The sequence below is a fragment of the Podarcis filfolensis genome, assembly GCF_964270895.1.
Source record: "Podarcis filfolensis genome assembly, chromosome: 8".
Taxonomy (NCBI): Eukaryota; Metazoa; Chordata; class Lepidosauria; order Squamata; family Lacertidae; genus Podarcis; species Podarcis filfolensis.
Genome location: NC_139611.1, coordinates 89,077,844 through 89,105,512, shown reverse-complemented (window position 1 = coordinate 89,105,512; position 27,669 = coordinate 89,077,844). Strand labels below are relative to the sequence as shown.

Below are 27,669 nucleotides of genomic sequence, written 5' to 3'. Positions count from 1 at the left end.
CCATTGCTCGGTCCCTCCTGCTGCCAACCTAGCAGTTCGAAAGCATGTCAAAGTGCAAGTAGATAAATAGGTACCGCTCCGGCGGGAAGGTAAACGGCGTTTCCGTGCGCTGCTCTGGTTCGCCAGAAGCGGCTTAGTCCTGCTGGCCACATGACCCAGAAGCTGTACGCCGGCTCCCTCGGCCAGTAAAGCGGGATGATCGCCACAACCCCAGAGTCGGCCACGACTGGACCTAATGGTCAGGGGTTCCTTTACCTTCCTACGTCCTAATCTGATACTAACCACTACACCACACTGGAATTAAGAGCAAAGGCACTTGAACAAAGCAGGCGGAGTGCAGAAAGAAAAGTTTACTCTTGGCAGAAATGACGAGCAGAATCCGAAACCAGGGAAGAGAAGCAGCGCAAGAAGAATGGAAAAAATTCAAGGACTATTTAAAGAAATATCACAAAGTTAATGAAAGTTAGAATGATGTTGGACTGGAAAGTAAATGGTTACTATTAGCAATGGTTAAGACAAGGAGAGTAAGGAAGATTAGTTTAAATCTAAATTAAAATAAGGGAAGATTTGCTGAGTAATCGATAAGAATTTGGAATACAGAAAAGGGAGGCATGAGGAAGTCGGGGAAGAAAGGTATAAGAAATTAGGATATGAAATGGTACATGTTTTTTTTGTTTTGTTTTTGTCTTTGTATGTTTATGTATGTTATGCTTATATGGAAAAAATTCTTGAATAAAAATATTATAAAAAAAAAACAGAAAGAAAAGTTTACTGAACAAAGCATTATACAGTTACAGATAGGTAGCCGTGTTGGTCTGCCATAGTCAAAACAAAAAATTTTTTTTCCTTCCAGTAGCACCTTAAAGACCAACTAAGTTAGTTCTTGGTATGAGCTTTCGTGTGCATGCACTTCAGATATTCGTGGTATCTGAAGAAGTGTGCATGCACACGAAAGCTCATACCAAGAACTAACTTAGTTGGTCTTTAAGGTGCTACTGGAAGGAAAAAATTTTTTTTGTTTAAAGCATTATACAGTTTCAGAAAGAAACAGGGTGGGGTTGCCTTTCTAACAGGGCTTGGTCAGAGCAGGGTTCGAGTTCACTCAACTTCCCCAAGAAAATCTCATAGCAAGACATCCTTCTCCCACACCCCCAAAGGGACCCAGGAGTCCTGGCCCCTCTGCTTCCTCCAAACCCCCCAGAGAACCCAGGAGTCCTGGCCCCTCTCTTTTCCCCAGACAATCAAAATAACCCAGGAGTCCCGCCCCATCTCCTTTCACCAGCCCTTCAAAGGAACCCAGGAGTCCTGGCTCCCAGCGTCCTTTGCTCTTCAGGAACACCCACGCCCCCTCCCCATCAAAGACTCATTTTGACCAGCCCACAGACAATTGATTGGTTCACCAGACTGAAGGAAGGCGGGACCTACAAAGCTCAGCTGCTTACAGATCCTTCCCGCGGGAGGCTTTCCCCGCTTTCTCTCATTGGATGGGTGCAGCTGTCAGTCAACGAGCTACCCGGAAATATCATCTTGCTGTCTGCTGGAATGAGTGAGTATGCATGGAGCAAAAGGGCGGGGGGAGTTTGCAATGGGGAGGGGGCGGCTCAGGACTCCTGGGTTCCTTTTCCTGCCCTTGGGAGCCCTGCTATAGGGCTTAGGCGTCCTGGCAAGGCTTGGCTCAGTTGGAATGGGGGAGGCTTCCATTGCACCCCTTATTCCCATTTGCAAGAATGTCCAGCTGCATGGCTGGACCTTTTATTGAGGGTGAAAGAGGAGAGCACAAAATATGGTCTGAAGCTCAGCATCAAAAGAACTAATATCATGGCCACTGGTCCCATCACCTCCTGGCAAATAGAAGGGGAAGAACTGGAGGCAGTGAGAGATTTGACTTTCTTGGGCTCCATGGTCACTGCAGATGGTGACAGCAGCCATGAAATTAAAAGACGCCTGCTTCTTGGGAGGAAAGCAATGACAAACCTAGACAGCATCTTAAAAAGCAGAGACATCACCTTGCCAACAAAGGTCCGTATAGTTAAAGCCATGGTTTTCCCAGTAGTGATGTATGGAAGTGAGAGCTGGACCATCAAGAAGGCTGATCGCCAAAGAATGGATGCTTTTGAATTCTGGTGCTGGAGGAGACTCTTGAGAGTCCCATGGACTGCAAGAAGATCCAGCCTCTCCATTCTGAAGGAAATCAGCCCTGAGTGCTCACTGGAAGGACAGATCCTGAAGCTGAGGCTCCAAGACTTTGGCCACCTCATGAGAAGAGAAGACTCCCTGGAAAAGACCCTGATGTTGGGAAAGATGGAGGGCACAAGGAGAAGGGGTCGACAGAGGACGAGATGGTGGGACAGTGTTCTCGAAGCTACCAGCGTGAGTTTGACCAAACTGCGGGAGGCAGTGGAAGACAGGAGGGCCTGGCGTGCTCTGGTCCAGGGGGTCACCAAGAGTCGGACTAAACAACGACTAAACGACTGAACAACCACCACAACAACAACCAGCTGCATGGCAGGCAGAACTTCAGCAGGTTAAGCTGCTACTCCAGGTAGTATCTACACAACAGCCACAAGGAATGTGGTGCTTCATCGTTTTTTTCAAAGAATTCCCTTGCCGCCCTTCTAACATCAGTTTTCAAGGCCATGTGCAAATGAAAAAATAATATGCAAAAAATGCAACCAAGGCATTAAAACTGTTGTAAAAAGCACGTCTAATTTGGGGGGCGGTTGGGGAGGAAGGAGATATACAAAAGTCCTTTAAAGCACTGTTTAAAAGTCTGAGGATAAAGTGGCAATTATAAGTCAAGGTGAAGCAAAGCCACAGAGAGGTCGCTGCCCCAAGGAGCTTCCAAACCAAGGGCAGGCAATTCAGAGAAGCAGCGGATAAAGGGGAAGGGGGGATATAAGAGGCTGGGGGAGGTAAGAGTAATGGGCTGGATGTGAGCAAATGTCTCCAGTAGGAAAAGGCCTTTCTTGAAAGTAGGTCATTTCCCATGGCTGACACGCTGCTGCTTTTGTCTTTCCCAGGTGAGCAACTGGGTGAGGCTCAGGGATTTGTGATGGAGTGAGAAGAAACGAAGAAAGCTCAGCTCTCCGTTCTGAGATGTCGGCAACTTCTGATGGGATCATGGCTCTGGAGCCGTTTCGTGTGACGCAGGTACCGTCTTGTCGGAGGGATGCTTTTTCCTAGAGGGTTATTGGAACGTCTTTGCTATTGATTAGGAAGCTTTGTGCAGTGTTACCTTGGTTCTCAAACTCAATCCACTCCGCAAGTCCGTTCCAAAACCAAAGCGTTCCAAAACCGAGGCGTGCTTTCCCATAGAAAGTACAGTGGTACCTCAGGTTGCATACTCTTCAGGTTACATACGCTTCAGGTTACAGACTCCGCTAACCCAGAAATATTGCTTCAGGTTAAGAACTTTGCTTCAGGATGAGAACAGAAATCATGCTCTGGCGGCGCAGCAGCAGTAGGAGGCCCCATTAGCTAAAGTGGTGCTTCAGGTTAAGAACAGTTTCAGGTTAAGAACAGACCTCCAGAACGAATTAAGTACTTAACCCGAGGTACCACTGTACTGCAAAATGGACTAATCTCTTCCAGACTTTTATAAACAACCCCTAAAACAGCAATTTAACATGAATTTTAGTATCTAACGAGACCATGGATCCATAAAATGAAGGCAATAAACAATGTACTGCAGTCACACAATCAATCAATCAATCAGTAGCTGAACCGGGTTCCACACAGTCACAAAAAAAGAGCTGCAGAAACAAAAATGCAAAATAAATAGCAAAAACAGACAGACCTCAGCGTAACACTCAAAACAGAAGTGTGGCACTCAAATTGGAAGCTTAACACTCAAAACGGAGCACTTTCAGCTTCCGAAAAAGGTTTGCAAACCGGAACACTTACTTATGGGTTTACAGTGTTTGGGTTCCGAGTTGTTTGAGTACCAAGGCGTTTGAGAACCAAGGTACCACTGTATTATGTTCCGTGATAGGAGTACACTTGTTCACAGACACACACACACAGTCATGAATTAAGCAGTCATGGATTTGTCTAGAGGCGGTGAAGGTTTTCCCAGGAAGCAGATGAGCACAACCTACTTTTAATGCTACATATCAAGCCATAGTTAAGTCACAAGGGACGTCACACCTTTCCGCTCACACCTGGTGAGCGACGTCTCATTCTCTAGGACAGGAAGATGAAAGAAACTTGAACACAATTTGGTCATTCTGCGGCTGCTTGTTATCTGGTTAAAGATAATAGTAATGATAAAGATTAAAGATGGTTAAAGATTGCCGCGGGTTGGACTAGATGACCCTCAGGGGTCCCTTCCAACTCTACAATACAGATCATGCACCTGTTTTGCATCTCATTTTTTCAATTTTGTATTTTTTAAGTAAAACGTTGTTTGCTAATTTTTAAAAAAAACCTAAGTCAGGTTTTAATTTGTTTAGTTTGATGAATGAAAATGATATCCTTTATGATTTGAGTATGAGTACATATTCAATAAAAGTTTGCCATTTTAAAAACAAACCTGTGTGCACACTAATGAAATGTGCTGCACATGTCTATGACCAGTACAGACTGGGGTGGCGGCTAGAGAGAAGAAACAGAATAATTATCCAAAGAGGGGGAAACAGACAAAAACCTCCCCAGAATTTGATTCCCTCCTTCTTCTTTTTCTTCTTTATTAAATTTCTATACTGCCCTTCATCCACAAGGTGGTTTGCAATATTAAAAATACGAAAATACATACCGTAGTAACAAACCAAACAATATCCGCCCCCCAGTTTAAAAGTCCATCGATTCTTTAATTAGCCAACATTATCAACAGTTGTTTGATTAGCCAAAGGCCTGGCTAATGAGCAACATTCTCAAAACCACCAAATATTAAATGCCAGATATTTTGTACAGAGGGGAAATCTTCGTCTTATAGATATTATTCGTTTTTCATACAGAGAGCCATGATTCTGACTGAGGAGGAGCATGCAAAGTTCCCTAATTCACATTGCAGCGGCTAGGAGGTTTTTGGGGGGGAGGGTTTTTTCCATAGATCTGCATTTTTGTACTTTTCACATTTTCTCTTTTCGTATGCAGTCTCCACCAGCTGCTTATTATGTTCCAGATTTCATCACAGAGGCAGAGGAGGCGTACCTTTTGCAACAGGTGTGCGCACATTTATGTTCCCCTTTGTGCGGTGTTTTAAGAACTGTCTCGTTGAATTTGAACCGGGGAGGGGGGGGACCTTTTGGCCTCCATGGCTCACATCCATATCAGGATCTGCCCCACAGGCCAAATTTGACGAAATGCCTTTCAGTGTGATCTTAAAGGGAGACTTGCAAAGGCTGATGAGCAGAGATCAAATCCTGCTGTTTAGGCTGTGCAATCCTGGGAACAGGTTTGTGCCGCCAGTACATCAGCTCGTGTCAATGGTGATGCCAACTGATGTGCCCATGCTTTGGAGAAAAACAGCCTGCTGAGCCAAAACTGGCCTTCAAACCAGGGGTTCCTCACCCCAGAATGTCTTCAGCCGTGACCAGCCAGATGCCTCTGGGTGGCCCCAAAGCTGGGCAAACTGCCAAGGTCCATCTTGTATTGTCCTTCTGAGCTAATCTTTTTAATCATGTCCTTCTGAGCTAATCTTTTTAAAAATCTGCTTCTGTTGTCGTTGTTGTTAAATTTGTATTGCACATTTTCCTCCCCGAGGCAGCAAACATCAAAGTGGTATAGCAGTTAAAGCAGCCGTATAGTATACTCTTAACAGCTATCAATATCAAATTTGCCAGGAACAGCTATCAGGTTGCGCATGGCATTTCCAATGATATACACAGAGCTCAGTTCTCTTCCTCCTTTCTCTCCTTCTCTTTCCTCTTTCTTTCTCTCTCTCTCTATAATGACTGTTTAGGGAAGTTTTTAATGTTTGATGTTTTGTCGTGTTTTTAATATTCTGTTGGGAGCCTCCCAGAGTGGCTGGGGAGACCTGGCCAGATGGGTGGGGTATAAGTAATAAATATGATGATGATGATGATGATGATGATGATGATGACGACTGATTTCCAGACTTAGATCACCAGAGATAATTTCTGGTGCAACATTACAATAGGCAGAATTCACTTTCCACGCCTCCCTGTCGTTCTTGACAAAGTTGTGATGGAGAACATAAATGTTCCAACTTGCAGACTTAATATAGAACAAGAGAACAAGAAGAACATGCATTTAGAGAAGATTGGAAAACATTTATTGAATATATGGGAAATAATGGTGTACAGCTTATTGTACTCATTACACATTTGCTCAATCAAGCTTCGACTTCCCTCCCTCTCGTCTCATGGTTTCCATAATTCGTTATCACCTCTTAGCATTTTATACATTTTCCTATTTACGTTTCACTCCTTCTGTTAATCACAAATTTTTAAATTAATATAAAAAGGTACAAATCCTTGACATTGCATGTTGACAACCCTGCTAGTGTTGTTAATTGTTTGCGATTGTCCTTCACATATTGTACAAATTTACTCCAGTCTTTTTGGAAAGCTGGATTGCGCTGGTTTCCGATTTTCCCGGTCAGCCTTGCCAATTCCGCAAAGTCCATCACCTTCGCCTACCACTCTTCCAGCAATGAGATTTCCCGTTGCTTCCATTTTGGGGCTAAAAGAGTTCTTGCTGCTGTTGTCGCATGCATAAACCCTTTTATATCTCTCTTTGGGATCTCATTCCGTAAGTATACCTAACAGAAAAGCTTCTGGGTTTTTCACAAATGTATTTTTAAACATTTTCTGGGTACGTCTTCTGATGCCTGCAGTTTCCATGTGAATATCTTGCTTTTTTCCCCACCACCTGCAGGTTTATGATGCCCCCAAGCCCAAGTGGACTCAGCTGTCGGGGAGGAGGCTGCAGAACTGGGGTAAATGTTGCGTGCGGACGCCGGAGGGGAACCTCACTTCCCATTCACTCCTATAGCGCACAAAGGAGGCTCAGAAGGCCAGTGTACAATGGGGTCAGTTTTCTTCAATGGCATGAAAGAGGCTCAGGCCCGGGCAAACGAAGGCATCGTGACACCCGGGGTGGGATGTCGCTACGTAGGGCGCACGTGCGACGCCATACCTGCGCTGTACATAGCGGTTTGCCGGCAGCGCGCCGCTCCAGCGCCGTACGGGCGGTGCCGGGATCCCTACATCGCCGCTACAGCCACAAATAGAGGATCCTCTACATGCGGCTGTAGCGGTAACAGAGGGATCCCACGCCTGTCCGTACTGTGCTCGAGCGGTGCCGGCAGCAAACCGCTATGTACAGCGCACGTGCGGCGGCGTCATGTACAGCACATGCATGCGGCACCGCACGTGCGCTGTACATAGTAGTTTAATGCCTCCGCTTGAGCACCGTATGGATGGTGCTGGGATCCCACCATCGCCGCTACAGCCGCGAACGGAGGATCCTCTACATGTGGCTGTAGCGGCGACGGAGGGATCCCAGCACCATCCATATGGCACTTGAGCGGCGCTGGCGGCAAGCCGCTATGTACAGTGCATGTGCAGTGGCGTTACGTACAGTGCATGCGTGCGGCGCCACACATACGCTGAACATAGCGGTTTGCCGCCAGGATCCTCTGCTCACAGCTGCAGCTGCGAACAGAGGATCCTCCACATGCGGCGGCGGCACAATGGCTGCTTGCACTGCTTTGCGCCCCCACAGGGTGCCTTATTGTCACCCCCCCGACATGGCACCCAGGGCGCACTGCCCCCCCCCGTTGCGACGCCACTGGGCTCAGGCGGCCATTTTGCCACACGTCTGCCCCTAATCTCTGAAAAAATCCCCACTCGGCAGGGTGATATACAGCGATATCTTGGTTTTTGAGTGTCTTGGAAACCAAGCGTTTCAGTTTCCGAACGCCAAAATCCCAGAAGTAATTGCTTCTGTTTCCGAATGCCAAAATCCCGGAATTGCTTCTGTTTTCGAACGCTCCTCAGAAGCCGAACAACTTCTGCTGCGTTTCCCCCACAATTTTGACTTTGCAGCCAGCCCTTTGCAAAAGATTGGAAAGGAGAGGACATCCCATCTAAATAAGATTGGCAAAACAAATTAAGGGAATGCGCTGAACTGGTGAGATGATATCAGCAAGGTTGAGAGACGTTGCAGATGAAAAAATTATCAGAGAATGGGACATATATACAGAGTTTATGTGCAAGAACACTGTCAAATTACCAATCCGTTTGGCAGGTTCTGATTGAACATCTGTGTGTAAAATAGGAAAATTTGATGAAACTCAAAGTAAGTCAGACAACATGGAGAAGTCTTAGGCAAGTGCGTATTTAAAGAATTTAATCGGGGAACGCAAGGGGAGGATCGGAGGTCAAGTTAAATTGAATTACAAAACGATGTACAAAGCAAGGATCAATTAGGGAATGAAAGATTGTATACTTTTATTTTTATTTTGTTTTTAACATCAACTGATCATCTTTGTTACGTTATGTAATTTTCAACCAATAAAACATTAAAAAGAAAAAGAAAAAAGACTTTGCAGCTAGCCCTTTGTGCCTCGGTTATTGGAACATTTTTGGAAGTCAAACGGTCTTCTGGAATGGATTACGTTTGACAACTGAGGTCCCACTGTATAGGCCTCTCATCGCACCAAAAGCTACTTTAGCGGTTAAGAGCATTAGACATGGACTTGGAGAGGTGCACCCCCTGTTTTTTTATTTAAATCAGATTTTAAAAATAAAATTCTTTTGGAGGAAAAACCTTTCTAAAGATAGTTTTCTATTTAAGTTACATTATAGTCCAAAGGCTATTATAGCCCAAAGGAGTTCTTTAAAGTTTTTCATATGTGTTAAAAAGCAGTCTAAGGTTTGTTTGTTTTTTTAAAAAACCGTTTAACCACATCAGTTAACAAACATGGATACATACATGTGTTATTGTTTTAGTTAAATAAATTGTTTAAATTGTTATTAAGGAAATGATTATTTTTCTCCTTCCAATAAAGTACGGCAGAAAAGTTGTCCAAATATAAACAACAATTTCATAATTATCTATGGATTTCTGATAGTATAACCAAATCAGTGATTTTTTATATAACTTTAAAAACTACTCTGAAAATTTATGATTTGAAAAATGAAAGCTTCATCTGGTTGTAAATATTAAGAGGATGCGGGCGAGGCTGAACCTTTCTGTAAAAAAGATTTAAATCAAGTCTTACTGACTAGTGATTTAAATTGATTTGATTTAAATCAAATCCACCCTTTTGGGAGTGCTTAAATCTGGACCAGAACACACACAAAAATATATGGAACAACCATGAAATACCAAATCAAGTCCCACTCCTGCAGTCTGATAACTTGCCCCATGAGGTGAATAAAATTGTGAATTGCTGAGGAATTAAACCAGGCATGTCCAAAGTCCATTTTGGGGGCCTAATCCGGCCCCTGTGGCACTTTATTTCCTGGGGTAAAATCCTAAAAAACACCTCAACACCTTCAATCCCAAAAAAAGGTCAATAACTTTAATCCTTAAAAAAGGTCAACAACTTGGGTTGGCCCTCACGGCCCTTCACTTCATCAAATCTGGCCCTCTTTGAAACAAGTTTGGACACCACTGAATTAAACCAATGGCAGCTAAAACGCTTAAAAAACACACACACACAGTCACTAACTAAAGTGAAGCTGAGGTAACAGCATATTTTTGATCTGTGAAACCTTAAAAGCCTGCCAAAACAAATTTGCTTTCCTGGCCCAACTCGTCTCTTGACAGTGGAAATCTCCACAGGCCTGTGAGGGACGCGGCCTGCAAGTCTTTTCTGGACTGTAGGCCTCTGTTTTGTGAGGTAAACAGTTTCTGAGGGAAACTCGCAAGAAATTCACATAGCTGTCAACTTTTCCCTTTTTTTTAAGGGAAATTCCCTTCTTCCGAATAGGATTCCTCGCAAGAAAAGGGAAAAGTTGACAAGAAACATGTGGAAAATCACCATGTTTTGAGTTCGGAGACATGTTTGTTGGAATGTGGTTGCCATCAGCCTTGACATCACCACCCTCTACCCCTGTTACAGACAGTATTTTATTTTATTTTATTTTTGAAACAAATTTATTGAGTTTTACAATTTTATATACCACACAATCATCAATATCACAAAAACCCCATATTTTAGTCTCAATCCCCTCCCCTGACTTCCCTCAACTTCCCCTTCTGGTTCTTTAAATGTTTGTTTTTCCTGCCTTAATTTTGTAACCTTTTACCTAAATATTATTATATTCTTATCATTTTTGGACCAGGTTTCCCAAATCACATCTTACATTTTATTATTTTCCCAGTTATAACGTCTTAACTTTATATTTATTTTCTTAATCGTAAGTGTTGACTCAAATCCTGCTAGTGAGTCCATTTCTTTACAATATTTCTGTAGATACAACAGAAACAATTCCCAATTCTTTTTAAAAAAAATTTTTTATTCCTAATCCTTTTTAAAGTCTCTTTGTCCTTGTCTTTTAGTTTCCCGGTCAGCTTCGCCATTTCAGAGTATTCTATCAGCTTTTCTTGCTATTCTTCTTTCACTGGTATCTTGTCGTCTTTCCATTTTGGGGATAGTAATATCCTAGCTGCTGTTGTAGCATATATAAATAATTTCTTCCACTCTTTTGCCATTTCATGGCCTATAATACCTAACAAAAAAGCTTCTGGACTTTTCAAAAAGGTCTTAAACATTGTTTTCATTTCATTATAAATCATTTCCCAATAGCTTTTGATTATTTTACAATCCCACCACAGATGGTAAAACGGGCCTTCTTTCTCTTTACACTTCCAACACTTATCGGAGTTTGTTCTGTACGTTTTTTGCCATTTTTGCCAGGGTGAGATACCATCGATACATCACTTTCATATAATTCTCTTTTCAAAGTTCTACAATCAGTGGATTTCAAATTCACTTTCCACAGTTTCCCCCAATCCTCCATTTGTATATTGTGTCCTAAATCTTGTGCCCTATAGACTGTATTTTAATAATAAATCTTTATTGCGGTCCAAAGACCCGTAACATAGATTCAGAATAAAATACAGATACAGACAGACAGCCCCCCGGGAGAGGAGGACTGAGGCAATATTTATTTAGTCTTGAGTATGATGATCTTTGATACGTATGACTACTGAAAGAAACTTTGCCAAGGCCACCGCAGACAGTATTTTAAATCTATGGTGCTTTTTTTTCTTTGCTTTTTAAAAAATTTATTTTTATTAAAGATTTTCTTGATTTACAAAGGTGTGTGCAATATCTCTCGTATTTTTTTCCAAGTAACGCTTTTTTTTTTTTTTTTTTTACAAATCGGTTTAATTTGTTGAGACATTAGGAAGAATAGGGGGAGATATGTCTGAGTTTGACAGTGCAAGCGGATACTGATAATAATAAGAATAATAATTTATTATTTATAGGCGTTTGCATAGTCAATGAAGCATAGTCAATTTTTCATAATCAATCTCCAACATACATCACTACAGCTTTTGTACATTTTTGGTGTTATGTACTGAGTTGAATAGGATCCAAAATGCAGCAGTCTGATTGGTCCACATGAGCCACCCAATGCAGCTGCAAGTGGAAGTGAATCCTCAACCTGATTGGCCTACAGGTGAATCCCTGAATTAGCCAATCACGTGGGGCCCATTGTGTAAATAATGTATATAAAGCAGACATTCAGGGGGAACTTCCATTCCTCCTCACCACTATGAGCTGAATAAAGAGCATGAAATCCACTCTCGACTCCGAGTATATTTCATTTGCCAATATGGCCGGGGTCAAGTACCACCTGTATCGCATTTTCATTACATTCTCTCTTAAAGAGTATGATGATCTTTGATACGTATGACTACCGAAAGAAACTTTGCCAAGGCCACTGTAGACAGTATTTTAAATTTGTGGCGTTTTTTATCCTTTTTTCCCCTCAGGAGGGCTGCCGCACCCCAAAGGGATGGTTCTGGAGAAGCTGCCCGCCTGGCTCCAGGCCTGCGCCGACAAAGTGTCCTCCCTCGGCGTTTTCGGAGGGAAAATGGCAAACCACGTCCTGGTCAACGAGTACCACCCTGGCGAGGGCATCATGGTAACCGGCTGCCTCGCATATGGTGCCCGGGATAAAACCACCGAGATATCCCTAAGGCTCTTTGTACAAATCTGTGGCATGTCTGGAAAAAAACGTGCACCGTTCTTCTGGCAGCCTCGCCTCAGAAAAGGCTGGCGCTAACGTTGGGAAAGGTTCAGAAAAGGGGAATCCAAAATGGCCCCAGGGATGGCGCAACCGTGCTTGTGAGGGGAAAAGCGGCAGTTAAGGGACTTTTTAGTTCAGAGAAAATGACAAATAAGAGGTGACATGGTCACAGGGTAGATAAAAAGCAATGATGTTTTTTAAAAAATGAAAAATTTGATTTTTAAAAATTTAAATCAGATTTTTTTCATTTAAATCAGATTTTTAAAAATAAAATGCTTCTGGAGGAAAAACATTTGTAAAGATAGTTTTCTATTTAAGTTACATTATAGTCCAAAGGCTATTCATCAGGAAATAAGGATTTGTTTAAAGCTTTTCATGTGTACTAAAACTCAGTCGTAAGATGTGTGTTTTAAAAAAAACAACCCCCAAAATGTTTAACCACATCAGTTAACAAACATGGATACATATTGCTATAATGTTATTGCTTTAGTTGAATAAATTGTTTAAATTGTTATTAAGAAAATGAATTATTTTCCTCCTTCCAATCAAGTAGAGCAGAAAAGTTGTCCAAATATAAACAGTTAACTTATTAGACCTCACCATAATTTCTTAATTATCTGTCTATAAAACCATCCGGTTTTATCCCAATCAGAAACCCTGGATGAATAGAGAGGTCCAGGGCCTGTTGCGGGAAAGGAACAGGGCTTTTAGGTCAGGCGAGGTGCAGCTTTACAGTGTGGCAAGAGCAAACTTGAAGAGGGGTATTCGACAGGCAAAACGGGATTATAGGCTGAGGATTGAGGATAATTTAAGGAGCAACAACACAAGACAGATGTGGCAGGGGATTCAGCACATTACCAACTACAAACCTAACCTTGGTGCTGTCGACGGTGACCCTTTGCTGGCGGAGGAGCTTAACCTCTTCTTTGCTCGCTTCGAGAAGGAGCCACCTGAGACGCCGGTATTACAGCCACCAGCCCTTAGGGGCCCCTCATTCACGGTAGAGGAGCATGAGGTGAGAAAGGTATTGAGGATGGTGAATCCGAGGAAGGCGGCTGGACCTGATGGCATCACTGGAAAGGTGTTGAAGGGCTGTGCGGATCAGCTGGCGAGGGTCTTTACTAAGATCTTCAACAAGTCCTTACACCAGTCTATTGTCCCACCCTGCCTGAAGTCGTCAACTATTGTCCCTCTGCCCAAAAAATCCACAATCAGTAGTTTGAACGACTACAGACCAGTTGCACTGACTCCAATCATCATGAAGTGTTTTGAGAAACTGGTGCGCCGTCATATTATTTCCTGTCTTCCATCAACTTTTGACAACTACCAGTTTGCATACAGGGCAAATAGATCCACAGAGGACGCTATCACCACCACTCTCCATGCTGCTCTGTCCCATCTGGAGCAGCCGGGGAGTTATGTGAGGCTGCTGTTTGTGGATTTTAGCTCAGCTTTTAACACTATTCTCCCCCATAGACTGGTGTCCAAGCTAGAGGCGATTGGACTCTCCAACTCCACCTGTCTCTGGGTTTTGGATTTTTTGTCAGAACGTTCTCAGAGGGTTAGAGTAGGGTCACATATGTCCACAGCCCTTAGCCTTAACACCGGCTCACCACAGGGTTGTGTGTTGAGTCCCCTGCTCTATGCTCTCTATACGTATGACTGTACAGCCATCTATTCCAGCAACAAAATCATCAAGTTTGCTGATGACACTACGGTGGTAGGGCTCATTTCAGGAGGGGATGAGTCCGCCTATCGGGACGAGGTGGAGCGGCTCTGTGTTTGGTGTGGAGAGAACAATCTGGCTCTTAATACGGCTAAGACCAAGGAATTAGTGGTGGATTACAGGAAAAAAAAGGCGGACATTCAGCCCTTGCATATCAATGGGGAACGGGTGGAGAGGGTGGCGGAATTCAGGTTTTTGGGAGTAACTATCGATCAGGGCATGACTTGGAGCGCAAATACCACTGCTCTGGTGAGGAAGGCCCAGCAGAGAATTTATTTCCTCAGACTTTTAAAGAAGAACAATCTGAGTGAGAGACTGCTGGTGTCCTTCTACCGAGGCTCCATAGAGAGCATTCTTACATACTGTATTTGTGCTTGGTTCTCCAGTTGTACAGCTAGGGAGAGGAAGGTGCTCCAGAAGGTCATAACCACAGCACAAAGGATTATTGGTCAACCTCTCCCATCCTTGGAAGAATTGTACGGTTCCCGTTGTCTTAGGAAAGCAAACAACATCCTGCAGGATTCATCTCACCCGGGATACAGTCTGTTTGCACTACTGCCGTCTGGCAGGAGATATAGAAACATCAAGTCAAGGACAAATAGACTGAAAAACAGTTTCTACCCGAGAGCTGTGGCCCTTTTGAATGCTGTAACTCGATAGTGTGACTTGGGAGATTGATGGGTGTGGGTGTGGGTGTGGCTGGAATGTGGTTTGTGGGTTGTTGTTGTTGTTTTGCTTTTGTTGTTTTTAAGGGATGGCATCCAATTTCGTTGCACTTGTGCAATGTTGCACGTGTGTAATGACAATAAAGAATCTATCTATCTATCTATCTATCTATCTATCTATGTATTTCGAATAGTACAACCAAATCAGTAATTTTTTATATAACTGTAAAAACTACTCTGAAAATTTTGATTCCAAAAATGAAACCTTCCTCTGGTTGTAAATATTAAGATGATACCAGCAAGAATGAGTCTTTCTGTAAAAAAATCATTTAAATCAAATCTTACTGACTAGAGATTTAAATCAAGTCTTACCGACTAGTGATTTAAATGGTGATTTAAATCGATTTGATTTGATTTAAATCAAATCCACCCTGCATGGTAGAAATTAGGCATGGCATAGAGGAAGTAGATAGGGAAAAGGTTTTCTCCCTTATAACACTCATGGGCACCCACTGAAGCTGAATGTTGGGACGGATAACCCTTTTCTTCTTCTTTTTTCCCTTTAGTTAGTATAGCCGAAAACAAAAACTTTAAATATTAATATGTTTTAAAAGGACAGATAAAATAACTTGTTCATGCAGCGCACAGTTAATCTGTGGAACTCCCTTCCACAAGGAACGGTGATGGCCACCAATTTAGGTGGCTTTAAAAAGAAGATTAGACAAATTCAGGCAGGAGAAGGGCTATTGATGGCTGCCGTCAATGGCTAGGCTCTGCCGCCACAGTTGGAGGCAGCAATTTTTTATTTTTTTTCCTGAAAACCACAGGTGGGGAAAGTGCTCTTGCATGCACGAAATATCTGAAGAAGGTATCTGAAGAAGTGTGCATGCACACGAAAGCTCATACCAATAACAAACTTAGTTGGTCTCTAAGGTGCTACTGGAAGGAATTTTTTTATTTTATATTAATAGTGAAATAATTATTAAGCTCTAACTTGAAATGATTTTTTTATTCATAACAAACTTAATGCAAACCCATTGGCATTTGGCAATAACAAAAGTTGCTTTAGAAACACAATTTACAAAGACTCATAATCTAGTCTCTAGAAACTTGCTAGAACATGAAATGTTAAGAGCAAACCAGTGATGTTTGAGGGAGCAGGCGAGGCCCTTGACTTACATCATAGGAGCCGACACAACACAAAACACTCTTGCTGTATGTAAGTTTTATTTTATTTGTTTTTTATCTTATATTTTGGAAATGTACATCCAGAGTTTTTTTGCCTTTAAATTTTTTGGGGGGGCCCTAAGAGAGTGGGGCCCTAAGCTAGAGCTTGTTTAGCTTATACGTAAATCTGGCAGAAATATCTCCTTTCCCCTGTCTGACGTTGGGTCTGCTTTGCCCGTAGCCTCACGAGGATGGTCCCCTCTATTTCCCCACCGTCACAACCATCAACCTGGGGTCTCATGCCCTCCTCGACTTCTACCATCCCATCAGCGGAAGGCAGCAAACGGAAGGCGGAGAGGTAAATAATATTGGGCAAGAGGACGTTCTCCTCCAGCCCCATTTTATTTTATTTTATTTTTAAATATATTTTTAATTAAATTTTCTGTTTTACAATTTAGAATGCTCATTTAAACATCCTTAAAATATCAGTGACTTCCCTTCTTCTCTTTCCATGGTTCATTTTGCAAGTCATGATTCCCTGCATATTTTACATAAACTAAACCGTTCAGTATTCCATTATTACATCCATCAAAACTTGTTTACACTGTTGAATTTATGTTAATGCTGCCAACATTTTCAAGTGTTCACAATTTCCCCCCATATATTCAATAAACATTTCCCAATCTTCTCTAAACGTATGTTACAATTACAATTTATTTATTTACGGCTATTAGCCCATAAAATATGTACAAACATAAAAACACAGGGACATAAAAACAGATATATCCGACAACAGGAGGTGAACACCACGATGCAAGGGTGGGTCATTGAGCAGAGCCAAGTGACAGCTTGGGGCCAGGAGAGCTCTGAAGACGAACTCCGACATGCACTCTCATCATAACAGTTCGATTAGTTTTGATGTTGTTGTTGGTTTTTGGTGGTTTTTGAGTGTGAGATAACCGCATTCAGAAATCTCGCCACCTGCAGAGTTACAGAAGGATCTGTATCCTGCAAAAGCAGTGCGGCGTGCGACTCAACAGGCCTGCCAACCAAGCGCAGTAAAGCAGGACCCAGGAATTTAGCCCTGGCTACGCTATGTAGGGGACAGTTGAACATTATATGTGAAAGAGATTCAACAGTTTCCCCGTCACACACACATAGCGGAGACACCAAACCCTTAGAAAATCTGTGGTTCAGCAGGTTCGATGGAAAGACATTGAACCTTGCACGAATAAATGCACGTCGGTGTGGTACTGATGAAAGAGATGACATGTATGATGGAAGGCCAAGTGGTGGGGTTATTCCGTGATACCTGGGGGAGCAGACACCCCCACCCCTGGCGAGGTTGTGTTGATTTTCAATGTCCGCTAATCTTTGCTCAATAAGGCTTTTGGCTGAGCGTAAGTTCATCTTTAAGGAGTCCGCTGGGGAAATTCCGATGCTCAGAAGTTTGGCATGGATTTTCCCTACCCACGGATTGACAAAGACGTCCTGCCAGAGGCACTGAAAAAGGTAATGGTCGGGAAGCCTATGCCAGCTGGACAGCCAATAGCCAAAGACTCGCTTCCAGATGACAGTCTCCAATGATGCAATCCTTAACTCCAGACGTATGGCTGCGTTGCTCACACACATGGGGAGTTTCAGAAGGCGACGGAGAAACTGATTCTGCAATGTCCCCAGTGATGTTAAATTGGACCCTGGGGCCCAGAGCGGGGCAGCATAACAAAGGGTGGAAACCACTTTTGCGTGGTATACCTTCAATGCAGAAGGGATGTGAGAGGCTCTGTCGGCCGCAAGAAATTGGAGTAGAGTATAAAGTATTGTTTTCCCTTTGTTTAGTAAATACTGTATCTGTGGCTTCCAGCTTAGATTGTAATGAAAAAAGACTCCCAGGTATTTAAATTTGAAAACCTGTTCTAATTGGACTCCATCTAACTTCCAGCTGTAAGTTTTCCGAGACCTGGTAAAGACCAGGACTTTAGATTTCCCATGATTAATTGTCAGATGGTTAAGTTTGCAATAAGCCGCAAAAATCTTTAGAGCTCTGCATAAACCAACTCTAGAGTAGGAAAGGATCGCTGCATCGTCGGCATATAGGAGCAAAGGGCAGCGAAAATCAGCTAGGCGGGGGGCATGAATGTTGGCTTGAGACTCGTTCAGAAAGAGCTTCATATCGCTGATAAACAGGTTGAAGAGGAGTGGGGCCAAAATGCAGCCTTGGCGCACACCTCTATTTATTGGGACCTCGTTGGATAGGTTTCCCGCCGGTGTGAGTCTCACCCTAGCCGACGACCCATGGTGTAATTGGGTTATAAGCCATAACAGCCTTCTATCTATGCCCCATCTCTCTAATTTCTTCCATAGGCAATTTCTTGGGATACTGTCGAAGGCAGCCTTTAGGTCTATAAAAGCGACACATAGGCGCCCCCGACTCGGGGCAGAATATTTTCTGGCAAGATGATACATGATTACCATATGGTCAGAGGTCGAATAATTGTTCCTAAAGCCCGCTTGCTCATGGCCAATCAAATTTGAGTCGTTTGCCCAATGGGACAGCTTGGACAGCAAAAATTTTGCATAGATTTTCCCGATGATAGACAAAAGGCTGATGTTCCGATAGTTCTCCGGGTCAGCAGGGGGACCCTTTTTATGGACTGGCACGATCACGGCCTCCTTCCATGACCTAGGGATAAGCCCCGTAGAATTAATTGCATCAAAGACTTTGGCCAGAATTTCAGCCCACCACCTTGGTTGCGCAACAATAGCCTCAGCAGGGACTAGATCCGGCCCGGGGGCTTTGCCCGTTTTCAGATCTAATATCAAGTCCATTATCAGGTCTGGGTCAGTGGAGGGCCACAAAGGTAGATGGTCGGCTCGGAGTTCCGTGGATGAGTTGGATTCCTCTGCCAAGGAGAAATATTTACTCAAGAATTGTTCCCATGTGGGCGCAGGGATAATCGTCAGTGGGTACTTCCTTCCTCTTTTGTTTATCAGAGCCCAAAATTCCTGTGGTCTGCGGGAAAACGTATGTTCTTGTTCTCTTATTCTATATGTTAAGTCTGCAAGCTGCGCATATTCCATCAGCTTAAGTTGTCATTCTTCGTTAGTTGGGACCTTGCTCGTTTTCCATTTTGGGGCTAACGAAACACGGGCCGCAATAGTGGCGTACATAAATAACCTTTTTTGACACCTGGGAATTTCCGTTTGAATTATCCCCATCTAAAAGGACTCTGTGTTTTTTTGGAAAAGTACTTTTAAACATTTTTTTCAATTCATTGTGAATTATTTCCCAAAACTCTTTTACCCTTTTACAGGTCCACCACATATAAAAGAATGTACTCTCACCCTCATTGCATCTCCAGCGCTTACACGATTGAGTCTTATACATCTTAGCAAACCTACTCAGAGTTAAATGCCATCTGTAAATCATTTTCAAGTAGTCCAGTCCCATTTCAGCTGCTTGGCAGTTAACTGGTTCTGGCCAGAGCTGCAGGGAGTGTTGGTTGGCACTGCCACTCAGATATGGGCAGCTCAATTTCTGCTGGACGTGAGGATCAGGGAACTCAAGGGAGGCCCAGTAATAATTGCCATTTAGAGGAACATAGGAAGGTGCCTCATTACCAAGCCAGGTCATTCATCCACCTAGTTCAGTGCAGTTTGCACTGACTGGCAGCAGTGCTTCAGGGGTTCAAGCAAAGAGAGTCTCCCAGCCTTAACCTGGAGATCTGGCCTTCTGCATGCAAAATAGATGCCCTTTCAATGACCTATGGCTGTTTGAGTCCCCATTGATAGCCTGCTTGCCACGTTAACCATGCACATTATCTGCCTGTTTTCCCACTCCCCCCCCAAAAAAATATTGCATCTTTCTCCGCTGTTCTAGGTAGCTGCTGTTGCCCTGATCCTAGCTGTGCTTACATCATGTAAAAAGGACAGTCAGAACCCACTTACAGGTGTCACCAGGCAATTGCAATGCTACTGACTTTGCTTGGGCATATTTTGGAAATGTGGGTGCATGGAATTTGGGTAGATGTCTTCTAAAAGTCTGGTAGTTGTTTTTCTCTTTGACATCTGGTGGGAGGGCGTTCCACAGGGAGGGCGCCACTACCGAGAAGGCCCTCTGCCTTGTTCCCTGTAACTTGACTTCTCACAGCGAGGGAACTGCCAGAAGGCCCTTGGAGCTGGATCTCAGTGTCCAGCAGAACGATGGGGGTGGAGACGCTCCTTCAGGTCTACTGGGCCTTCAAGGCCATTTAGGGCTTTAAAGGTCAGCACCAACACTTTGAATTGTGCTCGGAAACATCACAGCTAAGGGTTTTTGTTTCCCTTTCCAGGGGCCCATCCCTCAGACTGAAGATCAGCGCCACTTCTTGTCCTTGCTCCTGAAGCCCCGTAGCCTCTTGGTCTTGCGGGAGGACATGTACTGCCGCTACCTTCACGGCATCCGCCCGGTTGCAGAGGACACTGTCACAGAGAAAGTGGCCAATGCAGGCATGTGTGACGCTGAACTTGGGGACTCGTTGCAGCGGGGGACACGGGTGTCGCTCACCATCCGTCATGTCCCCAAAGTGCTGAAAACCTCTATTTTCCTGGGCAGACGGAAGTGATCGTTTTGATTTGTGGTGGCCCACGCACTGGAACGCTTTTCTGTCCACAAGCAGCTCCCTGCATGCAGAGAGCCAGCATCTCAGGGAGAAGGGTTCTAGCCTAGACTTCTCTCTCTCTCTCTCTCTCTCTCTCTCTCTATATATATATATATATATATATATATCTGGGATGCAGGGAATGTGTCTGCGTACAGAGAGTTTGTGGTGGTTCTTTGTTTTTTTAGTATGGAGGAGTATTCCTCCCTGTAGTCCGAAGTGTTGCAGTCCATGCTTGACCTCCTCTTCTGATGTTTGAGAGAGTGAATCTTAACACAGAGGAAGACTGTGAATTGCAGGAGAGAAAGAGCAGCCGCTGTAGACTGCAAATTTGCATGAGCTATTAAGCGGGGGCGGGGGGGGGGGCGGGGAGTGAAGAGAGAGACGAGAATAGTAAGCCCTGGAGGCAAGGGAGAGGACGAGGCTGCGCTCTGGTGCGTAACATGTTCTGTAACACACAGCGTGCAATGTGGCCTGGCAGATGGAATAGATGCTTGTCCTTCAGCAAAGCCAGAAAGTCAGGCCATCCTCATTCTCTTGCCAGCAAAGAACCGTGTCTGACTTTGCTAGCAGGAGACTGGATGCCTGGGTTTGACTCACATGCCCACATAGCCATGGCAGAGAGCCTCTGGCTTGCTCTGTGGGCATGTCCTTAGGCCTCCATACCTCCCTGTTTGGCCCACAAGGCTGCTTCTGCCAAGCCATGCCCACCTGTCCTACAGATAAAGGTGCTGATGGATGCCAAAAGGGAGTTTGCAGGCACTGATGGTCAGCTGATTGTTGGGTCCTGCAAAGCCCTGCACTTTGCAAGCCCACAAGGATCATGTCATAGTGGGGGCTTGCAAAGTGTCTTTTTGCTTTCATGGTCTGATTGCAAACCACAAGGGTGCAAACATTGTGGTGTCCAGTGACTTTCAAGCAGGCAGTGAGGGAGATCTCCTATCTTGGCCCTGCCATACAGGACAGAAGTCCAGTGCCCGGCCTGCAGAACTGCAAATCTAGGCTATTGGATAGGTTTCCATCTCCTGGTTTTAACATGTTGCCCCACGTTGCTCCTTATCCATGCTAGTTCTGGCTCAAAAGACCATTTCAAGTAAGGCATATTTCCACTCTTGGAAATGTTTTATGAGGAAGTGCTAGCTTTGAAGCTGGGACATTCAAATAAATGACTTGCCGGGCATGTGCTAACGTCATAAAGGTTTTGTGTGTGGTTCTTGCAAAACCCTTGTGGTTCTGAAAACCTTTGAGATCAAATGAGCTCCTTGTGTTTTGCCCCAAAGACTAAATCCACACTGTTGTGCCTGAACTTAGCACTCCAAAGATGCCCTGAATCCCAGGGTACATTTCCAGTCTTCTGTCGGGGCATGTCAAAGCATCGTTTGCAAGGCTGACTTCAGCACATCGCAATCAGTGGCGAAAAATAAATGTGAAGTCAGATTTAAAGATAGCTATGGGGTGAAGAGGTTACTGAGATACAACAGTAGAAGAAAAGAGAAAGTCCATCTACAATGAGACAAAGGAGGAAATCTTACAACATGCAGAAATGCTGCTGACATAGAGAACTGTATGCCTGATGCACTGGAATACAAAATAAAGTTTCACCAAATAAGAAAATCCCTTTTAATGAGCGTATGTTATGGGTAATTTTTTGTCCAGTTATGGGTAAATATTATTGTACCAGCGTAGCAAGCTGGGAGAGTCAAGCGTTTCAAAGTCTTCCATAATAATAATAATTTATTACTTACACCCCACCCATCTGACTTTGTTGCCCCAGCCACTCTGGGCGGCTTCCAGCATAATATAAAAACACAGAGAATCATCAGACGTCAAAAACTTCCATTGCCAGGACCGTGAGTGTGTCGGGACTGCAATTTGGCCAGCTGCAATCAATAGAAATACTGTAATAAATGAGGTTTAGGTTGGACATGCTTGCTGGGCCCATGAAACAGCGATCGGAAGGACGTCACCTGAATATTATGGGCTTTCAACGCTATTTGGCCAAGGCTGAGCTGCTGGCCTCGTCTTCGTTTGTGGCAACCCACACCAAAACCCCTTGTAGAACTGAGCAGGGAGGAGGATGGGGCCAAGCCTAGAAGGAGTTGGCTCCGCCTGTCATTGACTCTGGCTCCCCCTACTGTCAGCCTCCCTGGCTTCTGCACTACCCGCTCCAATGGCCACCAGCCCCTTGCAGCTTGCCTCGAGGGGAGAAGAACCAGTAGGGCTTCTGCAGTTGTACATTTTTGTCCACGTAGGAAACCAGAGAACTTCAAAGGCTTAAAATTTGGGGCATTTTTCAACATACAATGAATTAAAAATACATATATTTCAGTATGGACTGTTGCCTTGCATTCAAAACAAAGCTGTCCAGATTCAAAGCATCTTGTAGTGCGACTGGGACACAACGGGGCCATTGCAAAATCTGCAGCAGATGCAACAGCGTTTGAGGCAACTGTGCAAAGTTTTTTGGGAATAAACAGAGTGGGCTGCTGAGAGAGCCCGTTTACTAATTAAGCACATTTCTAAGCTGCTTAATATTTTAAAATCTCAAAACTATATGCAAAAAGAGAACATATGCACAATGGAACAGTGTTTTAAACAATTACAGCATAAAAACGAATTCACTAATAACAGGGTTCAATATTATGCATCAGGGAAAGCCGGGGCAAAAGATACGCTTTTGTGGTATGGTGGTGTAGTGGTTAAGAGCGGTAGTCTCGTAATCTGGGGAACCGGGTTCGAGTCTCCGCTCCTCCACATGCAACTGCTGGGTGACCTTGGGCCAGTCACACTTCTCTGAAGTCTCTCAGCCCCACTCACCTCATAGAGTGTTTGTTGTGGGGGAGGAAGGGAAAGGAGAATGTTAGCCGCTTTGAGACTCCTTAAAGGGAGTGAAAGGCGGGATATCAAATCCAAACTCTTCTTCTTCTTCTTCTTCTTTACAAGAGATCTGATGCAATTGTTGGGCGATGCTTCAAATATGGTAGAGAAAAGGAACGTTCCACAGTGCAGGGGCAACAGCAGAAAATGCCCATTTTTAGGTCACTGCCTTCTGATATCCTACGATCTGGTGTTTGCTATCACTCAGAGATGGAAACAGCCAGTTCCATCCTGGTTCATAACTTTACGATGTTGATTATTCCACTTGATTAAGTTTATGGCATACTGTTCATGCAGCTTATGCTGTCTCGTAAAACAAGGAGCCACGGTGCACCTATGACTTCATTGCCTTCTGCATCATGGGCTGTGGGTTAAAGTGCACTAGACTAGGAAGCCTTTAAAATGTACACAAACGAAAAGGTGCCAATTAAACCCACAAGGTTTTGTTGGGAACGATGGTGCTGGTGGCAGGGGAAATGACTCTCCGTCAAGGATCCAACGGCCGCCCTCAGTATTCTGCCTTTGCTAGCAGTTAAAAACATTTTTATTCAAACAAGCATTTACTGGCCTCAGTTGCCCAATCTTTTATTGCGTGTTTCTGCTGTTGTGCGTTAATTGTACTGTTGTCAGTGGAGGCTGGTCCTTTGGAGGAAATTTGGCACTGCTCCACCCCAGCTCACCCAGCCCTGAGCTGGTCCCCACCTGCCTGCCTTCCAGTCCAGGGGGTGGCACTGGCTGTGAACTTGCTCCTCAGGGTTGCCCTGGTACAACGCAGCAGCAAGGAGGAGGATGGGATGTCATTGGTTCTGGCTGCACCTGAGGTTGGCCTCTCTGCTTTCTTCCCTTCCAGACCCAAGCCACTTTTAACGCCATGCATTTAATGCACAATGCTGCACAGTGGTGTCCAAACATTTTTCAAAGAGGGCCAGATCTGATGAAGTGAAGGGCCATGAGGGCCGACCAGAGGGCCAGCCAAAGTTGTTAGCCTTTTTTTAGGATTGAAGTTGTTGAGGTTTTTTTTAGGATTTTACTCCAGGGTATAAACTGCCACAGGGGCTGGATTAAACCAACCGGCAGGCTGGATTAGGCCCCCAAAATGGACTTTAGACTGTCCAACCAAAGTTGTTAGCCTTTTTTTAGGACTGAAGTAATTGAGCTTTTCTTATGATTTCACCCCAAAATTGTTGAGCTTTTTTTAGGATTGATGTTGTTGTTTTTTAGGATTTTAGCCCAGGGAATAAACTGCCACAGGGGCCGGGGATTAAACTGACTGGCAGGTTGGATTAGGCCCCCGAAACAGACTTTGGACATGCCAACAGTCGTGGCTTCCCTTCCCCAAGGAATTCTGGGAGCTGTTATGTGTGTGTTTTAAGCCTGTTAAGCCCCAAATATCTGAAAGACCACCTTCCCTACAGACCCTCTAGAGTGCTGAGATTGGCAGAGGGTGCTCTCTTGGTGGTTCCTCCACCCTTGGAGGCTCACAGTGACAGGGGCTCAGTAGAGGGCCTTTTCTGTGGTGGCCTCTAAGTTATGGAAGTCCCATCTCACAGAGATGTGCCTGATACCTTCATAGTACAACTTCTGGCGAATGCTGAAGATGCACCACTTTACTCTAGCTCAGTTGGTAGAGCATGAGACTCTTAATCTCAGAACTGTGGGTTTGAACCCCACTTTGCGCAAAAGATTCCTGCACTGCAAGGGGTTGGACTAGATGACCCTCATGGTCCCTTCCAAGTCTACAATTCCGTGATTCTACTCTGGCTTTTGACACTTAGGACCCACCTTATTTTTGCGATTGCCAGTTGTTTTAAACTGTTTTTAATATTGTGCTTTAATGTTGTAATCTGCCCTGGGACCTTAGAGTGAAGGGCAGTAGTGATGATGATGATGATGATGATGATGATGATGATGATGTAGATGTAATATCATAATAAGTGTCCTGATAACTGTGAGGAGACCCCTATTCCCATTGTACAACTACAATTCCCAGAGTGGTTTAACAATCAAACCCTCTTCGCAGGGATCTCTGGGAATCGTAGTTCTGGGAGCAGAATAGATAGCTCCTAACAGCTTAACGAACTACAGCTCCCAGAATTCTTTGGAGGGAGCCATGACTGTTTAAAGTGGCATGGTGTTATAAATGTATGATGCAAATGTGTTCTCAATGGACACCAACCATTTTGGATAGTTGTTTCATGACTCTATGCTGCTTTGGTGCTATTTAAGTGAAAAGCATCTTTTGCAAATAAAGAAAGGTAAGACAGCCCACAGCTCCTTCAATTTTTCACAGCCTTTGAGCTGGGAATGGGCCGTGGTTCAGTGGTAGGGCAAATATGTTATATGCAGAAGCTTCAGTCCCGATATGCAATATCCCTTGTTCAAAGAATTGCGTAGCTGTAGTAGATACCAGGAAGGTTCTCTGCCTGAGTTCCTGGAGAGTTGTTGGCATTCCCAGCAAACAGAAGTGGTCTAGGTGGACTAGTGGGACGCTTGAGAGCCAGTGTGGTGTAGTGGTTAGAGTGTCAGACTAGGGCCTGGGAGACCAGGTGTCAGGAGTGCGTGCAGGAGCCAGGCCCTGTGACCAGTAGGGCTTCGCAGGACTGGGGCCTTCCTAAGTTTCTTCTGGAGAGGCAAGGCGCCGCCGCACAGGTGAGGCCGCTTGGTAACTAACAGCACCTGGTGGCAAGAGCCGGAAGGGATATAAGGTCAGCACTTCCCTTCAGCTCTTTGCCACAGCAACAAGCTTCCTGCCTTGGGCTCCTTGCTTCTTGACGCTCGGACCCTTGACTTAATGACTCCCTGCTTCTCGACCCTCGGACCCTTGACTTCGTGACTGCCTGCTTCCCGACCCTCGGACCCTTGACTTCGTGACTCCCTGCTTCTCAACCCTCGGACCCTTGACTTCTTGACTCCTCACTTCTTGACCCTCGGACCCTTGACTTTGAGACTCCTTGCTTCTCAACCCTCGGACCCCTGGCTTCTGGACTCTCGTTCCTGCTCCCACCCTGCCATATTGCCCCCGGTCCCGATGTCCTCAGCCGGGACTTTGCCCACCCGTAAGCCGGACCATGACACCAGGGTTCAAATCCCCACCCAGCCATGAAACTCAGTGGGTGGCCTTGGACCAGTCACTGCCTCTCAGCCTAACCGACCTCAAAGGGTTGTTGGAATTAAATGAGGGGTAGAAGAATCTTGTATGCCACCATGAGCTCCTGGTTTTATATGGTGGGATATAAATACAAACAAACAAAAAACAAACAATAGTAGTTAAAGAAGGAGGAGCCTGCAAGAGAGTGACTTTTTATTATCTGTCTCAGGAAAAAAACCCCTAAACATTTAACATAACAATACAGAAGTTCTATAACAGAAAACCAGTACAACCATATGTACTTGATAATGGTGAATCAGAGAGTGACTGCTTTTGTCATGTGACTTCAGGCCTTTCTCTGGGACTCAGCTGTTCAGATCCGGTTCCATTTTGATTGATTTCCACTGGGGGGGGGGGCGGGAATCAAAGAAACAAAATCAGTGAAACCACCAAATGGAGTTTTCTTCCCAGGTTTTATTTGTTTTATCTTCTGTGCAAATATTTATATACCACCCAACATTACAAATAAAACGTCTTAGTGGTGGGCAGTGTAAAATGAATAATAAAACTGCACCTGTAAAGCAAATAGTAAATGCAGTGCAAACAGTGGATCAGCTTAATACTGATCAACATAGCTGGATCACCCCCTGGGGAATTGCCATCCTTCAGTGATCCCCCAGGAGGCTTTGAGGGGGGCATAAGAGGAGCCTGCTGGGTCAGGCCAGGCCAGCATCCTGTTCTCACAGTGGCTGCCCAGATGCCCATGATGAGAAACCTGCATGTTGTTGTTGTTGTTTAGTGGTGTCCGCCTCTTTGTGACCCCCTGGACCAGAGCCCGCCAGGCCCTCCTGTCTTCCACTGACTCCCGCAGTTTGGTCAGACTCATGTTTGTAGCTTCGAGAACACTGTCCCACCATCTCGTCCTCTGTCGTCCCCTTCTCCTTGTGCCCTCCATCTTTCCCAACATCAGGGTCTTTTCCAGGGAGTCTTCTCTTCTCCTGAGGTGGCCAAAGTCTTGGAGCCTCAGCTTCAGGATCTGTCCTTCCAGTGAGCACTCAGGGCTGATTTCCTTCAGAATGGAGAGGTTTGATCTTCTTGCAGTCCATGGGACTCTCAAGAGTCTCCTCCAGCACCAGAATCCAAAAGCATCCATTCTTCAGTGACCAGCCTTCTTGATGGTCCAGCTCTCACTTCCATACATCACTGTGGGGAAACCTGCATGCAGGACCCAAACGCAAGAGCTGGCATCCTGTGGCTTCCAGCAACCAGCATTCAGAAACATGGCAGTCATTGATAGCTTCCTCCTCAACAGATTTGCCTAATTTTCTTT

General features: G+C 44.6%; 1 protein-coding gene and 2 long non-coding RNA genes across 4 annotated transcripts in view; 1 reads left to right on the top strand and 2 right to left on the bottom strand.

Moving 5' to 3' along the window:
• The first annotated feature begins 1,367 nt into the window (after positions 1-1,367).
• On the top strand, positions 1,368-21,988 carry ALKBH6 (alkB homolog 6). Of its 2 annotated transcripts, XR_014551393.1 has the most exons (8): positions 1,368-1,546; positions 3,021-3,150; positions 5,095-5,163; positions 6,841-6,901; positions 11,920-12,071; positions 15,976-16,092; positions 20,066-21,030; positions 21,103-21,988. XR_014551393.1 is itself a non-coding variant. In XM_083627982.1 (7 exons), exons 2-7 carry the CDS (start codon positions 3,097-3,099, stop codon positions 20,336-20,338), a joined length of 726 nt encoding a protein of 241 aa, XP_083484108.1. In that variant the 5' UTR covers positions 1,368-1,546; positions 3,021-3,096; the 3' UTR covers positions 20,339-21,988. The 2 variants fall into 2 exon arrangements, 1 of the variants encoding a protein (XP_083484108.1); XM_083627982.1 differs by having other exon boundaries at positions 20,066-21,988.
• LOC310769202 overlaps positions 3,563-27,669 on the bottom strand; it is a 159,198-nt gene continuing 135,091 nt past the window's right edge. Inside the window, exons 2-3 of the long non-coding RNA XR_014551520.1 lie at positions 9,687-11,136; positions 3,563-4,243 (exon numbers count right to left, since the gene is read on the bottom strand). This is a non-coding gene — a long non-coding RNA (uncharacterized lncRNA). The remainder of the gene's footprint in view (positions 4,244-9,686; positions 11,137-27,669) is intronic.
• Positions 14,619-27,598, bottom strand: LOC310769269. Its single transcript, XR_014551592.1, has 2 exons — positions 27,115-27,598; positions 14,619-14,724 (listed from the first exon to the last, which is right to left on the bottom strand). It is a non-coding gene; the product is annotated as an uncharacterized lncRNA (long non-coding RNA).

Excerpts from the sequence above, each read along its gene's own strand:
- ALKBH6 (XM_083627982.1), top strand. The coding sequence starts at position 3,097 with ATGTCGGCAACTTCTGATGGGATCATGGCTCTGGAGCCGTTTCGTGTG. Across the intron at positions 3,151-5,094 it reads AGCCGTTTCGTGTGACGCAG|TCTCCACCAGCTGCTTATTA; the intron begins GTACCGTCTTGT and ends TTTCGTATGCAG. Across the intron at positions 5,164-6,840 it reads AGGCGTACCTTTTGCAACAG|GTTTATGATGCCCCCAAGCC; the intron begins GTGTGCGCACAT and ends CACCACCTGCAG.